This window comes from Haplochromis burtoni, unplaced genomic scaffold (assembly GCF_018398535.1).
Source record: "Haplochromis burtoni strain Fernald_Lab_line unplaced genomic scaffold, NCSU_Asbu1 Contig_19, whole genome shotgun sequence".
Classification (NCBI taxonomy): domain Eukaryota; kingdom Metazoa; phylum Chordata; class Actinopteri; order Cichliformes; family Cichlidae; genus Haplochromis; species Haplochromis burtoni.
The window spans coordinates 2,649,077-2,667,471 of NW_024582380.1; the positions used below are offsets into that span (position 1 = coordinate 2,649,077).

Sequence of the window (18,395 nt, forward strand, 5' to 3'; positions counted from 1 at the left end):
CCCCCCCCGCCCCAAAAATATTATGTGGAGAGGGCTGTTTTTCAGAGGTAGAAAGTAGGAAAGACAGTTTCAGTCTCTCAGCAGGCTTCCTGTCAGCGTGGGGAGAGGAGGAGGTAGACAAGAGAGACCGGGTGGGAGTGGAGACAGAGGAGGAAAAAAGATTTGTCTGTGATTTGTCTGAGGTTTAAAAGCAAAGTTTTGATTGATGAGGAGAAAAGGTGCCTCTCTCTGGATTGTCTCCAGCGTACCATCCGTTTTCTTTCTTCTCTGCTCTGATGTTGTTGTTGTTTTTTATCGTGCCATTTGAAGCCTTGGCTCTTTTTATCACATCCGTTCCGAATTCGCGCTTGTTTACTGTGTTTTGATTTTCATACAGTCAAAAGAACTGAAGAAAAACAAAGAGGACTTGTTGTTCCCTAGCCTAAAGTTATCTAGAATTGTTTTTTTTTGCCCTTTTTTATTTAAGAGAAGAAGAAAAATACCTCAAACATATGCGGGCAACCAAGAGGGGCAGCATTCAGTCTGCTTTAACAGCCGCATTTCCCTTAATGTACCTGTATGTGTTGCCAGGTGTCCATATTTCTCAGCTCAACAGACAGACTTATGTCTTTTTTCTGCTCCATGAATGAGCTAATGCTGTGCAGTCAGCTGAGGAGGTTACTATAGAAACTAGCCTTTGCTAACACAGAACGTAGATGGGGGATGTTCCTGACAGAATTGTAACCACAATTTAAGTACTTACTGAAATTCAGTCTGTGCTCAGAATCAACACACACAAGCACACATGTGCACTGAGGTAAGTAAATTAACTAAAAGGTCCAAGGACGTATAAAGTCATTTTCTTTCTTTTTTTTCCCCGTTTTTTTGGTCCAACATTTTAACGGGCCCATTATAAATGACTGTGGCCACTTTGTATATCATCTGTTATTACCGTCTAAGCTTTATCATTTAAATTTAAATCTGGCAAACCGGTTGGACAAGGGAGATTGAGTCAATCTAAAACGCCAGCAGTGAGAAACTGTTCAAGCCAGCATCTGCATATTAATGTTGTTATTACCACAGCTTCTGTTGATGCCAGTTTTCTTTTCATTTGGCCACATTTATCGAGTGTTGTCAGGGTCTAACATGTGTGTGGCGAGGAAAAGGCCGCAGACAAAGAGAGCTAATGGATGTATGCTTTCATACACTGGCTGCCTGACCTTTTTCTGTTGCTGTGAGTCTGCACAGCTTTCTGTCACTGTCGCAAGTCTCCCACTTGTGTTGCTGTGATTTCTATAGCTGTGGCAGTGAAAGGATATTTGACTTAGCTGAGCTGCAGATGGAATGAGGGTAAAACCAGATAATTCTATTGGGTAAACACAACTACTGAATTGGCAATAAACTACTGGAAGTTTGGAATCCAGTTATGAAATGAAATATAAGACAAAAGATACAATTTACATAAATTTATATAAATTCAAATAAAGGGTGAATGCAGAGAAGAATAGTGCCATGCAAAACGTCCTGAGCCACCCCTGATTTCTCTCTTTCTCTTAGAAAATGAGAAATAGGCACAGTGAGTTACTGAAATCTGCCAACATATATGAACATTTATTCTTCAACAGAACCTGAACTCTTTAACACAAGCTTTCTTTTAACTTTATTTTAAGTGGTCTTCATGCCTGATTGTATTCCATTCTGTATTTTTCTATCCAACTATGATTTACTGCATTGGCAGCGTGTTTGGGATCATTGTTGTGCTGAAATGTTACGTTGTTTCAAAATCTGACGGTACTTTTCTGCATTTATAATGGAGCCCCAAATCATGATAGAGCTTCCACTGTGTTTTACGGATGGTTGTTAACCCGTCTACTTAAATAATTTCCAATCAATCCCCATTGAACAGTAAATGGACCAACTAAGGCATCTCTCAGGTCTTGTGTCAGGTCTTTGTTGGTTTTGTTCCCCTGTTTTTTAAGGACATGGATACCGCTCATTTGCTATAGATAGATTCTGTTGTCCTCAACTTTTTAAAGTAAACAGTGTCCAGATAGTTTTCAGTTAGTAAGTCTTTAAGAATCAACATGTTGGAGGAAAAATACTATTTTATGCTTGTCAAAGTGTTTTATCTTTGGCATTTTTGTAGATTTAACTAAAGAAATGGAAACAAATGACATGTTTTTGTGACAGACTGCTAGTAATAAACTGTTGAAAGACTTGATTTAAAATAGATTCTTTGCTAAAGTGTCTGTTATGTGTCGGTACATATGATTAGATGATTCATAGGTAAGCGCTAACTGTGGCTTAAAAAAAAATATTTGGAAATGGTCAGGTATAGGAAGTGGACTGAAAATGGGTGAAAAAGCAACCAAAGAACTTCGGAAATGCTAGAGAACTACCAAGACGTCTTAAAAAATTACAAGAACATCTGGCTTCTTGGAAGCAAAATATAATTGGTTATTGGTGGTTATTAAGAAATTTAAAAAAATGAAAATAGTCTTTCTTACCAGATTAGCCAGAATATAGTGGTAGCTCTTTGCATTCTTTCCTTGATCTACAATCTGAAAGATAAGAACAAAAGAGACATAAAATAAAATGCGTGCCACACACACGAGCACACAAGGTTGTTTCGAATATATTCATGTGTGAGAAAGTGCGAGGAAGGATATGACACTCTCTCTCGGCATCACACCACAGACAGGACAGTGTAAAGCATTTGATCTTGTGCAGGACAGGCAGAAAGTAGGTTAACAGGAAATCAGAGCAAAGGGACTGGCCTTTGAACATGTTGGCTTTGAGAAAATGACAGTTCTGGAGTCAAAGAATGTCCTTTCCTCCCTTTCCTGCCAGTGATGAATGGTTCTGCTATGGAATAAGTGTTCTTACAGCACTGCTGTCTTTATGCAGATATTTATTCCAAAGAAAATGGCACAATATCTACCAAGCAAAATGTATCAACAGAAAATTTTGATACATAACCTGAAGAGGGAACAACTTAAAAATTAAATATTAAAAAAAAGAAGCAAAGACGGAGAAATATACACAGTTTAAGACATGAGGCAGACTCTTCCTAATCCTACTAGTCTTCTCTCTGCTCTCAGTATTGTTCCCTTGTGAGCTCTGTTTTGATCTTTGATCTGATATTTAAATATTTTACAGAGTTCTACTTCCCTGGAGCTCCATCAAGGTCTAACAATACCATGAAATAATGCAGGCTGTTAGTGATGAACTGTGCCAGCCCTTCTCCCACGCTTACACTCTGCATCTCTGTCCTGCCTGCGCTGTCATAATTCTTTCACTGCAGGCGTCGCAGGTCGGCCAATCACAAAGGGCCAGGACACTTTAAGAGATGGTTTATTTATATTATGAGTGGAGCAGGTAAACCGAGCGTCACTTTTACTTAAATCTAAATGTAGATTAAGTATATGATTAAAAAGAAAAAAATGTCATGCTTAGCTGGTGGCTAAATTCTTTTTTTTTCTTGGCTAAATAACGAGTCTGCTGTTGTGTATAGCTACAGCAAATTTGGTTGTGTGTGTGTGTCCTGACAACAGTCGCATAAAATAAGGTCAAGTGAGCAGCATTAATTTAAAGCTTAATAACAGCCTTAACCCGGTGGATATGAAGTTTGCTTCATGCTCTCCATGCAGGCAGTGTGGTAAACATGGTTTTTCCTTTCTCTTTCTCTTTGCAAGCATTTTGCTTTGTGTATACAGTGCAAAGTGCACTCATTTGTTTGTGTGGTGTTCGTGTGTGCGTCTAATGATGCCGTAGGTCATGACAGAAGGTGGCATTTGTTATTAATGATGACCTCAACACGAGGGGAGCCCTGCGGCCAAGCCTCAGGCAAGGAAAAACAAGAAGGAGGGAGGAGAGACACGAACCAGTACTGACACCAATACACCGTACAACAGGGGGAAACACACAGCCACACTGGACTGTCAAATGGAAAAGTTTTGGCTTTGAGTAGCTTTTTTTAAATTATGCATGCAGATTTTAAGAGTCATTCAGAGTTCAGCCCAAAAAGAGCAGGTCACCCTTTTTGTCTCTCAGTTGGCAAACCCACTGAAACATCTCTGCGGTGGCTTTTCTATGAAACTGCCTCTACACTCGGTTTGTGTGATATACTGTCAGTGGCTGTATTGTAAGACAATATCTGTACAGTATGAGATGAATTAGATGCGATCAGTTGTGAGTTTAAAGGGCAAACCAAGCAGAGGTGTTGTGTATATATGTGTTTCTCGCTGGATGGGTGCACAGGCAGGGCAGCGTGGAGGCAGGGAGCAGATGTCGGTGATTGATGGTGGCTGTCTGAATGGAGAACTTCTCGGGCTCAGCTTCTGTAAACTGGTGAGAACTGATGCAATAACCTTAACTGTAGACACCAGGCCATCAATAACATTCACACAGAGCAGTGATAGCCTACAAATACAGATGGGGATGTGTGTGCACTTTTTTTTCTTCTCTGGAACAAACATAAAGAACTATGACAGTCAGACTGATAACATGCGTGGAATCAGCAAGCAAAACAAATTACACCTTGGTGCCTTCATATTATGCCAGAATGCCTGCTTGTAAAAGGCAGTAAACCCCCCCCCCACAAAAACCAACAAAGTGAACAAAAGTTTTTGAAATAATGGGTTCTTGGTTTCAGACAGCGGTTGAATAAAAGCAGCTCATTTTGAGTCAGCAACCACTGATTTTGCTGATTGAAAGACAGCTTTTCTTAGCAGCCTGGTAATTAAACTCGGGTACTGTACATGAGTTAGATGAAAAATATATTTTAATGTTTCCAGTTTGCTCATTTTAAACTGAGAACCCTGTGAAAAGGGTCTCTTGAACCTAAGTACTTCATTCAAACTCAAATACACAGTGGGCCAAAATTCAAAACTGGAACAAAGTCGCGGGCTAACGTTAATATTTATTGAAATATATTTATTCCTCCAGATATAAGAATGAATCTTTTCTTATGGACTCAAACACATTTTGCTGAAAAACTTAATATGGAACAAGGAAAGCTTAATACTAAACAATATATATATTAGCTGTATAATACCAGTAGGCCAGCTCTAATAGTAATTTGGTATGGCTTCGCGGGCCAAATGTAATTAGGCTGCGGGCCAAATTTGGCCCGCGGGCCAGAGTTTGACACCTATGAGCTAGATGTTTGAATGTTTGCCAAATTTGCTAGTCTGTGTCAGAAATAATAGTCCGTTTAATGGATTATTTTTCTTTAATTAATGCAGAAAGGCAGTTACTCGCTCAAAGATGGTTCAAAGATGACACCACTGGCGACTACCTGGGGCTACAGCCCTGACACACAGCCAGCACCCTACTCACGTTCTTTCTACCAGTGGAAACAAGCTGGGGAAAAATAAACTGATGACAGCTGTCCTAACTAGCACTGATGTATAAAACCTGGAGAATAACAGGAACATAACCAAGCATCCATAGCCAGGTGTAATCATGTTCTGGATGTGAATGCTAGCAAGCGTAAACCAACGCGGCTGCTGTTAGTATCACAAAGGTTAGACATACTCTGCCATCTAATCTGATGCTGTGTGTTTGTAACTTTATAAAGGACAAAAAATGGCCCACATTTCAGCGGCTTCCAAATAATATTGAACAAGGAACACGATTGACAATTTCATATTGCTCCTGTAACACACATAACATATTTGCTGTAATGTGGACTCAGTTTAAATGTTTTCTTAGGATCTTTTACACTAGTCTAACTTTTTTCTCTTGGTTACACGACTAACAAATTAGTGATTTAAACAAGAGAAAAACAAACTGTAGCTACTGTTGGTGAAATGCACCCATACAGCTGTCTGTGGACTTTGCTAATAAAGCTAGCTAGCATTAGCCCATAATGTAGCGCTGTTCCCTCTCATCCAGCTATATTCATTTATGGCTCCAAACAACCTAATTGCCAAAAACGCCATTTCAAAAACCAGTGGGTGATGACACAGTGTGTGTGTCCATCACAATATTCTTACAAGCGTATAAACATTCACTTTTCATATTTTTAAACACTATTTTTTAGCAGTTGCTAAGGAAACTGCCAACATAACATCCTAGTACTGGATCATGTGTAAACTGCGGTGGTTACTGTGATATCTTCCTTTAGCCAAACTACTGTTTTTGTGAATAATTAGTCAGAACCATTTTCTTCATATTATCTCCCTGTTGTGTTTTTAATAATCCTTTATAAAGGTAACAACAAAGAGACACCGCCTTCATGATATAATCTGGAGTTCAAGGGACCTGCTCTGCCTAGTTACAGTTGCTAAGCTATGGTTGGACAGTCTGTGTTTGATGGAAGGGGCTGTGAACAGTCAATTGCGATGATAGGATCCTTTTCCTTTTAACAATGCGGAGGTGAGAAAGTGATGATCCTATCATGGGAGAACTGCTGGCTTCAAATGCCAAAGCTGCGTTATTTATCTTTTACTGTCCTTGATGCTCCAGCAGACGAGACATCACAATAGACCAACAGCCAACCACCACATTAAATTTATATCCCCTCCTTTCTTTATCTGATAAAAATGTGTATAAATTTGTCCTGAAATGTTTGTGCCTTTTTTGTATGTCCGACGAATTCTTTTAAACTTAAGCCACATACATAACTAATACTTAGCTTGACATCTGTCTAAAAGAACAGCTGTATGCTTTTGTTGTGCTATGAGGCCACGTTTTTATGCTAAAATTAGATTATACAGTGGGGCAAAAAAGTATTTAGTCAGCCACCGATTGTGCAAGTTCCCCCACTTAAAATGATGACAGAGGTCAGTAATTTGCACCAGAGGTACACTTCAACTGTGAGAGACAGAATGTGAAAAAAAAATCCATGAATCCACATGGTAGGATTTGTAAAGAATTTATTCGTAAATTAGGGTGGAAAATAAGTATTTGGTCACCTCAAACAAGGAAAATCTCTGGCTCTCACAGACCTGTAACGTCTTCTGTAAGAAGCTTTTCTGTCCCCCACTCGTTACCTGTATGAATGGCACCTGTTTGAACTCATCATCTGTATAAAAGACACCTGTCCACAGCCTCAAACAGTCAGACTCCAAACTCCGCCATGGCCAAGACCAAAGAGCTTTCGAAGGACACCAGGAAAAGTATTGTAGACCTGCACCAGACTGGGAAGAGTGAATCTACAATAGGCAAGCAGCTTGGTGTGAAAAAATCAACTGTGGGAGCAATCATCAGAAAATGGAAGACATACAAGACCACTGATAATCTCCCTCGATCTGGGGCTCCACGCAAGATCTCATCCCGTGGGGTCAAAATGATCATGAGAACGGTGAGCAAAGATCCCAGAACCACACGGGGGGACCTGGTGAATGACCTGCAGAGAGCTGGGACCAAAGTAACAAAGGTCACCATCAGTAACACACTACAACGGCAGGGAATCAAATCCCGCAGTGCCAGACGTGTTCCGCTGCTGAAGCCAGTGCATGTCCAGGCCCGTCTGAAGTTTGCCAGAGAGCACATGGATGATACAGCAGAGGATTGGGAGAATGTCATGTGGTCAGATGAAACCAAAGTAGAACTTTTTGGTATAAACTCAACTCGTCGTGTTTGGAGGAAGAAGAATACTGAGTTGCATCCCAAGAACACCATACCTACTGTGAAGCATGGGGGTGGAAACATCATGCTATGGGGCTGTTTTTCTGCCAAGGGGACAGGACGACTGATCCGTGTTAAGGACAGAATGAATGGGGCCATGTATCGTGAGATTTTGAGCCAAAACCTCCTTCCATCAGTGAGAACTTTGAAGATGAAACGAGGCTGGGTCTTCCAACATGACAATGATCCAAAACACACCGCCCGGGCAACAAAGGAGTGGCTCCGTAAGAAGCATTTGAAAGTCCTGGAGTGGCCTAGCCAGTCTCCAGACCTCAACCCCATAGAAAATCTGTGGCGGGAGTTGAAAGTCCGTGTTGCTCGGCGACAGCCCCAAAACATCACTGCTCTCGAGAAGATCTGCATGGAGGAATGGGCCAAAATACCAGCTACTGTGTGTGCAAACCTGGTAAAGACCTATAGTAAACGTTTGACCTCTGTTATTGCCAACAAAGGTTATGTTACAAAGTATTGAGTTGTATTTTTGTTATTGACCAAATACTTATTTTCCACCCTGATTTACGAATAAATTCTTTACAAATCCTACCATGTGGATTCATGGATTTTTTTTTCACATTCTGTCTCTCACAGTTGAAGTGTACCTCTGGTGCAAATTACTGACCTCTGTCATCATTTCAGGTGGGGGAACTTGCACAATCGGTGGCTGACTAAATACTTTTTTGCCCCACTGTACATTGTGAAAACATAAAAAAGAGTGAATGTTTTTACCATTTGCAGTATGTTGTTGAGTCTCTCAGTCTCACAGTCAATGATAATCTGGCCCTCCTTTCGCTTGTCCAAATCCTGGAACACCTTCGCAAAGGCATTACTCGATATGGTCTCCACATTGACTGAGGTCACCAGCCAATTCCTCTCTGCTGCCGTGTCAAGAACCTTCTGCAGCACAGACAGACCTGGAAGACAAGCAAATGAGAACATGTGTTTTTGTCAAGTGTACGGAATAACTGAAATGCGCAAAGAAAGCTCTGGAGGTAACTGTGTGGGCACCTGTAACAGAACTTCTGCAAAGATGATGAATGACTAGTTGGTATTCATCTACTGGGAGCAATCCAACAGTGTCTACATCTTATTAGACAGCATGCGAAATAAATTACATGCGGGGTAACCTCATGCTTTGTGTAGTTATATTATGAACTGCAAGATAAATTAAGACAACTTGTGAGCCAAACAGAAGCTGCACAGAAACCCAAACTGCCCCTGATAAGCTTATCCATCAGAATCTCCCTTGTAGCTCTGGTGATAAAGTGTAACGAATGCGATAGTCCATTAAGCACACTGACATATACAGGTGCACATTTCAAACTCGCACACCGCCGGGCTAAATAATCACCATTTTCATGGTAACAAACAATCAGCTAGACGACACACTAACAGTAAGCTTTAAGTCCTCCAAGCCCCAATTACAGGTGGCTCTACTCAATTACACTGTCACCAATACCCTGCTGACTCATTCAAGCATCACAGAGAAGCAGGTAGAGCAGCCAAAAAGCTAAAGGCTCATGCTAAGACAGGATATAAAAGGTGATTATGGAACACATTGATCTTGAGCTCTGATTTACAACCTGAGTCACTGTTGTACTTCTTTGCTGCTGGCAGCAGACCAATCAGATTCCTCTCAAGCTGGCAGCCGCAGTTGTTCCACAGAGTAAATAAAGTAATTTCACCCACGGCAGACTGGCAGCCATTACCCAAATGAATTATAGCAATCACAAAATTTAGAATTGCAAACTGATACACGACGTAGTTGTGTTTGCTTCTATGTTACTTAGCTGGCAAGCGCTGTTAAAGACTCCTTCGTTCCGCACATCACGCGGTTTACATATATTCTACGATAAATGCACGCAAATACTGGCTTTCCCACAACAACAGCAACAGCAGCAACAACACAGACCCTGTCAAAAGAAGAATGAGAAATGAAGTCACAGCCTCTGAAAGATGATTGCTTGGTCTTATTAGAATGCACACCAGCTGCTCTCCAGGCAATTCACGCTGCTTTTTTTGACAACAGGTCATTAAGAAATAAAAAGATGGATGGTGTTTCACCTCTATATATGACCACAATATAGCACATGTAAATAAATTAGGGAACCAGACGAATGTGAGAATGCTGAATGGAACTGATACAGAGGGGTTGGTACATGGCTATTCCTTTTTACCTCATGGTGCCGACGCATTTAACAGAAAGATGAACGATAGAGTGATGAGCACGGGGAGACAGGAGATAGTGAGCTGTGAATAAAGTCACGAGGCCGGCTGTACTTTAATGGAGTCGAGCTGTAGTAAGTGTTTCAGCACCATGGACAGCACCACTCATTGTAACCAGGACCCGTGTTCCCAAATATGATAATCCTCCCAGAGAGCTCATCAAAAACGAAAAACAAAAAAAGAAAACTGTAAATAAAACTATAAGCAAAGAGTTCCAGCTTAAGACTGAGTCAGCTCAAAAGACAGAAAGGTGGTGACCCTGTCGCCAGGTATAACTCATTCTCTCAAAGGTTGTGCTTGGTTCAGTGAAAATGATGGGCAAAATCGGCAGACCTAATCATATAATTTACTCTGGAAATGGTTTAAAAATGAATATAAAATTGTAATAAATAAGTTAGTTGCATAAATCTGAAGCCATACTTTAGTCTACGAAATATTTGAAAACACGGACCTACCAGTTTATTATGTTGGCATACTTTGCGCTTAATTATTAACAGTGAAAATTATTCAGCTTTTACAAATTACACCTACAACGCCGGGAAGTTCGCCATGTCTGTGAATGCTTTTGCAAGTCTGAGATGTGAAAAATAAAATGAACTGAATCATAATACGAGACCGTGGAAGAGCTGTAATTGTTTGTGTGATCACTCGGCTGATGAAAGCTGGACCGACCAAACTCATCACTGCTGCACTGCTGCACTCTTTTTCTTTTTTTTTCAGTTCAGTGTTATTGCGTTGGCTGGAAGATGTGAGTGAATTTTAAATGAGATCGACCACAAACATTATCTTAGCTCAGCATTTGGAGTTGACACACATGCAAATGCACAATTTATTATTATTATTATGCAGTCACTGTTATTATGGTGGGAAATTTAAATACTTAGTTACACTAGCTCCAAAAGTCACACCATTTCTAGCTTTACCCATTTCCATCAGCCACTGTGTAAAATCTTTGTATAATCCTGACTTTAAGAGAAACTCTGTGAATTTACTCATTATTTTCATTAGCAGCTACTTTTAGTACTGGGACACATTGAACCCAGAAGTTAATTGATTTTCATCTTTTCATTCTTTTGCTATTTATTTTAAATTCTTCTATTTCTTTTAAAAACCTAATATACTTATTTAGTTCTTAATCTGATTTTACCTTGGAATACAGCTGGTTAGCAGTTAAGGTGTGCAAAAATTAGTATTTGAATCTCATTAATGGATTCTAATGTTTTCTTTATTTTTCATTTGTTTTGTTACAGACGTATTGATTGCTTGCCTCACTGACCGACTGATTTACCTCAAATATCCTCTCGCATTTTTAAATGTGCTTGATGCACTCCTCTAAATCAAAGTCAGTCTGACAGGAGAACTCACAAAAATGTTCCCTCAAAGGCATACTGAGAGAGAATGATATCATAATGGAATCTGGCTGTCGTAAGCACCCTTTTGGCCAGAGGCAGTACATGGGCGACCAGGGCAACAGACAATCAAGAACAGAGAAAATAACACTTTAGCAAACTATTTCCTGAATATTGTTTATGATAGGTTTAATGGGCTATCAAATTTGTTTTCCCATTCTTGGCTTCTGAAAATAAAAATGATAGGCACATTTATTAGGGGATGCTGTAAGAGAGCAAGACAAATGGTAATAGAAAAGGGGGGAAATACTAAAGCCTCTCAGGTGGCAGGAGAGTGATAATGCATGTGATATATTTGTATGTCCTTGACTGCTTTGGATAATGGATTAAACACTGGAAAAATGCTAACATAGGTAGACATTGAATATGAATGTATTAGACTAGAAATTAGAGAGCTTTTGGTCTTTTAAATCAGAAAAATGCAGGTTTACACAGTAACAGTCTGGTCTGAAAGTACATCTACTAAGTGAGCAACACACCAATTTTACAGTAAAATACTGTATTTTTTTAAATTCTCAATTTAATAGTGTTAAAATGTTAGTGTTTAGCTATGTTGTGTTTAAACTTTGATTCCTGGCCAATAACTGGACTTTTTTAAACCAGGAAGTGAAACTTCACAAAATTTGTTTTTGTGTCCTGGGTCATTGTAGGCAACAATAATCTAGCATTTTTGTTTGTTTGTTTGTTTGTTGTCATAAGAGAAAATCACAGAAATAAATACACTGTGGCTCCTCCTCACAGAAAGTTCACACACAGTGCTCACCGCTACAGCCTATGCTATGATGGCTAGCCCTGTTAAGCTATGTTAATCTTTAGCTAGAAGTGGCCAAAGCTCCTGAAACAAAGTAAAGGTTCTGGCCAGTGTTCATACTCAGTATTGTTTCATGTAGAGGACATTCCTACAAAAGCTGAGATCTTGTTATAGTTCCAAAAAAAAGGACACAGAGTTTAGGGTCCATAGACTATCGACATATGGTTGCACTTTGTTCCTCATAATGAATTTTAAGACAGAGTACAGACAAATGATGACAAATAGTTTTGTATGGTTATGGTAAACCTTATACTTTAAATTGTACTGTACCATAATATGTTGTTGTAACTTACGAGAGATACACTGTAGAGTGTACGAGAGTTTCATGCTAGAAAATTCAATTCAGTTCAATTCAATTCAATATAGTTTTATTTATATAGTGCCAATTCACAACAGTCTCCTGAAGGCACTGTCAACTTAACTGATGCAGTGTACCTAATAAAACATAGTTTGATGAAACATTTAGAAGAGGCAAACACAGCTGCTCTATACCATACTACACAAACTGATCAAACTAAATACGATTTCTTTTAAAGGCTTTAAATAACCATGTAGGAAGAGTGACTGCAGTATAGTATCCAAGCAACAGAGACGACTGATATGGATTCTGCTGGCTCCATCCCACTACTCACAGGGGTGACCCTCTCAGACACAAATATACACACACACAGGCAGGCATACGCAGAATTCGTGAGTAGTTAATAAATGGATCACAGAAGATAAAAAATAAATAAATCTGAGGGGCATGTGTGGCCGCTACGGTCATCATGCATTGACAGGCCAAAGACTGCTGTGAAATCTCTACTGTCACTGCTTGATTGTGTGCTGTGTGGAATGACATAATGGCATCTGTCTTTTAAAGCTGACTTAAATCTGCTATTTGTCACACACAAGTCAAACACATAAGCAGATACAAGCTGCAATAAGCTGTCATACAGCCTAAATGTATTGAAGTGCGCCTGCTTTTGGGCATACACAAAAAATACACAAATCATGGTCATGCTCCAAAACCCACAACACCTGGGACAGATGGCCTGGCATTATGGGGAAAGCTATAGCTGTTTGGCTCTGGGGGAGATGGAGAGGAAGAAGCAGGAGGCTGACAGGTGTGCTACTTTATTCTTGTCTGACTATGCAGGAGTGTCATTAAAATGTTCAATTTAAATGCTACAGCACTCGTTTTTTTCTTTCATCGGACGGACAAAGGAACTGCAGCAACCCTGGTCTCTGTTGAGGAGCGCTCAATAAAAAGCTTAATCTTTCGTACCATTGTGTGATTTATCTGATAGTCAGTGCAGGTCAATATTTCTTTTCGGTGTTCCCTGTCTGTAAAAAAGTGGTGGTCTAAAATAAGCGTTCTGATGACTGCTTGTTGCTGCACAATGGCTAAAATTGACCCTGCTGCTGTCGCCATGGCAATATAAAGATGACAACTGGTGGCTGGTCTAACGACTGGTACTGGCTGTCTTCGTCTGCACGCATGCTCGTTTTCATGAGAGAAATTCCACCGTCAGATTCTGACATCCTTCTTTTTTGTAACGATTGAGGCAAGCCTAAACATCAAGTCAAACAGAGAGCCAGCAGCTTTCCTACCTGAGTTGGAACTGTACATGTAGACAAACTTGGACCATCCATAGTGTTCGATAACTCCCACCAGCGCATCCTGGAGCTCGGGCCTGAGCTGGATCACAAATTGGTTGGCTGTTTCAATGGGGAAGGATGGTGTCACAAAGCAGACGTGCAGTGCTCCACAGAAGGACATGAGCATGTTGACTGTCTTCCTGTCATACAGGCCAATGATGGCATACACACCTTTGGAGAACTGGGAGCAAACTGCAAGGGACAGAACAGAAAAACAAGCAGATATACAGGGTGTTAGTCTTTAAACCTTTGAACAATGAAATCAGCAAAAACATCAATCTAATTATCTTTTTATTGCTGTTACACAGCGTCTATTAAGCGTCAAATTAAACTTTGTCGCCATCCTGCCTACATTCGCTAGTAGGATAAGAGTGATATGGTCCAATAGGCAATTATCGTAATTAGCCTGTAGAGCTATCGTGTGCAGGTCTGAAGCTTTTCTGAGTCTAAGGTTATAGTAAGATGAATATCCAGGAAATTGAGAAACGATCAGGCTAATCGAAAAAATAATCATTTCACTGGATGTGGTTAGTCAAACTGAACTAACCACATCCCACAACAGAATTTTGTCTGAATTAAAATCAATTTAATCCATGGTTTGGATTTAATTTTGGTTTTTAAAGTGGGAGGATAGAGAGAAAGAGGAAATAAATATCTGTGGCATGCCGGGTGCTGTGAAGTCTTTAGAGCCTGAGCTATTAACTAGTACTCAATAGCATGTTTATGCAGGGCTCATCTGCTGGTCCAGCTGCATAGCATTAATCTGTGTGTTTTGCCTTCAGTGAAAGGTGGAGGTGGTGGAGGCAGATTAGGTGTAGAGAGGTTAATCAATGCATCCCCAGGGTTCCACTGACATTTTACTAGCAGCAGGAGGCGGTTTCCAGCTCTCATTTGCCTTTCTCCCTCAGTCCCTTCATTTTTCTCTCTCTCATTGTCTGTCTGTCACTCTGATTTCTTTCACACCCCCTAAATTCTTAAAATAGCTAATTTATGTTCGTGATCTTCTCTCGGCACTTTATATCCTCACCGTGCTCTCAGTAGAGCATGGTATCTTTGCACTTCCAGGTCTGGTCTGGGCTATTTTCTGCTATGGCGATGGGTGGGCCTTACTTATCTCAGTATTTACCAAACAGATTGAAGACGGTGCCTGTACCCACACGAAGGCCAGCTTGCAGCTAGGAGCTGAGGGACAGACAGAGAGCGAGGATGGCCCATACCCAAAATGCCTAACCTGTCACAGACCTGCACCCTCCGGTCAGGCACGTGTGTGTGACGGAGATAGAGGGAGAGTGAGGAACCGAGAGTGGGAGAAAAAACAGGGATATCACAGAAAAATACACGCGCGTACACGCCATGAACACGCACACACATATGCAGCCTCTAGTGCTCCAAAGCCTGGTGAGTCACCCTACTTAAAGCAAGCCCTGAAATAGACATTTTGCGCCTCGCCACACTGACTCAGTAACAGAACTATCTTTTCTTCATGCTCTTGCTAATAAATGGACACTCTCTCAGCTACTGCTTTCCACTAGCACACATTATATATATCCCCTTACAATTTTCTAGGACCAATTTGATGCGGTGTCCTCCATGTTCTGCTTGAATAAAAGGTAACGGGAGCTTGTTTGACTTTTTGTGCAGTGCCCCATTACTCTGCCCTACAGCAGGTTACAATGTTTCACAGAATATGAGTCATTTCTCATCACTTCAGTGTGTGCGTTTGGAAAAAAAACACAAAAACCATGCGACAGAGACCTCCTGCTCCGAGTTGGCAAGACAACCATGCGCCTGTCTAATTCGACATAAGCATTAGCGTAGCTCAGCAGTCCGAGTCTTGATAGCAGTACACACCGGTAGCATGTTGAGTCTGTTTGTGTGTGAGCAGCTCGTTAGTGTTGCTCCACATGTGTAACGGCACTGGACGCAGGGCTGAGAGACCTAAACTGATCTCAAAGACCCCGGCAACACCTGTCCACTCTGGCACTGCGTATCTCCTCGCCACAGTTACAGCTGCCATGGTGGCAGGACTGGGGTTGCCCTGGCAACAGTCTGTTTCTCTGGCAGGGATTACAGTAGCTCAGAGCTGCTAAAGGACTTTCGTAAGATGGAGTGGGAATTGTGGAGTGTTTGGACATTTTGTCATAATTAGGGTTTTCACCTCGAGGAATTAGCAAATTTGCAAAAGTGACTTGGTTTTGCAAAATCCTTAGATAATTTCTGAAATAATGAAAGACAGTAGGGCTTCACTGCATCCCATTTTTATTATCACTCAAAACGAGAAAGGAATAATGCCCAACAAATTCTGACTTGCTATAACTGCGAGGCAAAGCTCTGCTGATTCTCATTTAGAAGCTATTTATCCTTTTTTAAGGTTGTTATTATTGGTTATATAAATAACCCCAGTTCCAACATCTCCAGCTTAGCTCAGCTCAGGCTCTCTATACATACAAATTAATGCCGGGGGGAGCAATTTAGAAACACCAGCACCCAGAATTCAGGTTCTACTTGTTACACTTCCTTATAATAATGTTACTTTTAGAAGTGTTTTGTGACATTATAACATTAAAAAACATCCAAAATTGCAAAATTACTGCCATTAAAAGGAAATTTGTAACATTAAAACATTTATGCCATTAAAAATAAACGTGAAACAAGAAGAGTTTACTGTTATTGAAATGGATCTTGTTACATTATGAGGTCCTTTAGAAATGAACTTGTAATAACAGAAAATTATTGTCATTAAAATGGAATTTGTTAATTTACAAGTTTACTGCCATTAAAAATCAACTGCAAATGATAATAAACATTACAGCCTTACCTACAGAGAATTACTCATTAACATATTTTTGCCTTATCAAAAATGAACACTGTTTACATCAGGTTTTGCAGTTTCAGTCAGAGTATTGAATATCCTATCATCTATGCCATGTATTAACTTTAACCCGTTTCATATCAAGCTGACACTGGTAGCATTTCCTCCACCACATCACCAATAAGAGACTGAACTCTTTAGCCACAATAAAAGCTAGCCATTGCTTTTTCTGAGCTGTCAGTGGCCACCAGTGTGTGAGTTTAGCTAGCAGATATCACAATGATTTGTGTTTACTCATAACTTTGTCAGTGCCCGTTTTAAAAAACTAGTCTCTCTGAATCTCCCTGGCTGAGCTACACAGTCATCTTCACTGGGGCTGGTATGGTAAAAATTTTTACTGTGAGGGATGGTACATCTGGAAAAAGTAACTAAACTACAAAAAACAAAAACACTAAAGGATACTTTTCTCTCTGCTTCATCTTTCCTTTTCATCCATTTTGGCCTTGTCTGCATAAAAGCAGTTAGACAGTGAGCTCCTGTGTGCCAGGGATCATACTATGTGAGTGAGAAATATCTGTGACTTTTTGCTCGTGAAGTTAACTGTTTAAAAGAATTTAAAGCTCTGTGCTCCTGATCGGCTGCCCACCACTAAACGCTAAAATTATAATATTTCAACAGCCGTATATAAGCCGAGCATCCATGTAACAAATGATTTAACTGTAAAACTGTGACAAATTACCTGCGGTGTATGATAGCAGCCTTGGTGATTTCTTTATACTTTCTCTTTTTGTGGGATAAATAAATGATAAATGTGGGAGTTAGCAGATATTTGATAAACTCATACACACAGCGGATTGCAATCAATCTCTGAGAGTTTCATTACTAACCTCTTAACTCTTACAGTTAGGCCTGTGTGTGTTTACTATTGAAATCTTAACATTGTCTAATGGTGCCTATCTGTAACTGTGCTTCATTTTAAATGAATGTAATTCATCAACCTGATTATTATGAGTGACTATCATTTGCCTGTTTTGGTGGCTCCTCCCTAAGATGGCAGCACTGTAAAAAAATATGTGAGAACCCCACAAAGTTAAGTTTAAATGCATTACCACCAATTACCCATAACAATGTCCAAAAAGTCAGCAACTAATTGTTTACTGCATACAGCTGCAGGAAAGCTCATTGGAACCGAGCTGACATTTTTATCCATACCAGGCTTTTCTTATGAATGAACAAGATGTTGATTTGCATTTGTTGTGGCCAAAGAGCTTTGGGCGGCAGAAAAAAGGAGAGAGAGAAAGAGAGTGAGAGAAGCTCAATTCCTAAAGGGGCTGATACTCACGCAACAGGAGGAACTGTCAGAAACAACTCACGCACTCACGTCTTCCCTGTTCTCTGTTTCCTATGCCCTGCAGCTGTTCTTCTGCTTAGCATGAGCCAAATTTTAAATGACAGACGTATCTATGCTGGCTGCATGAAAGAGGGATGTTTGTGACAGTTGCTCCTGCATCTGACGGGCTATTGGGCCGGTGTTTGGAAAAGGTGCCTCCTTAATAGTGACCATAACGGTTTACGATAGAAATATGGATAGACGACTTGATGGCTAAAAAAAAGTACACTTTAAGTATTAAAACAGCATCCTGTTAGTTTTGATGGATAGGAAAAAAATATATTCGACAGATTTTTGGGAAAACAAAAGAAATTCATTTAAGGATATGTCAGTATTCGCCGGAAATATATATATATATATATCTGATATATAAGTCAGAGGTGTCAAGGTGCCCTTGCACATGCCTGCCTCCCAGCAGCTCCACATCAGCTGTTCCCTAACCTGTGTACAGAAACGCGGTATTAAAAAATTGCTTCTTTGTGTGGGTGTATGTGA

At 40.2% G+C, this 18,395-nt stretch overlaps 1 protein-coding gene across 1 annotated transcript in view; it reads right to left on the minus strand.

Moving 5' to 3' along the window:
* The window catches only part of gria1a (glutamate receptor, ionotropic, AMPA 1a), a gene marked incomplete in the record, with an annotated part of 85,112 nt that overhangs the window by 52,219 nt on the left and 14,498 nt on the right, over positions 1–18,395 (minus strand). The window contains 3 exon segments of the mRNA XM_005916468.3: positions 2,487–2,540; positions 8,341–8,525; positions 13,651–13,890. Of these exon segments, the coding sequence (XP_005916530.1) occupies positions 2,487–2,540; positions 8,341–8,525; positions 13,651–13,890 (479 nt within the window).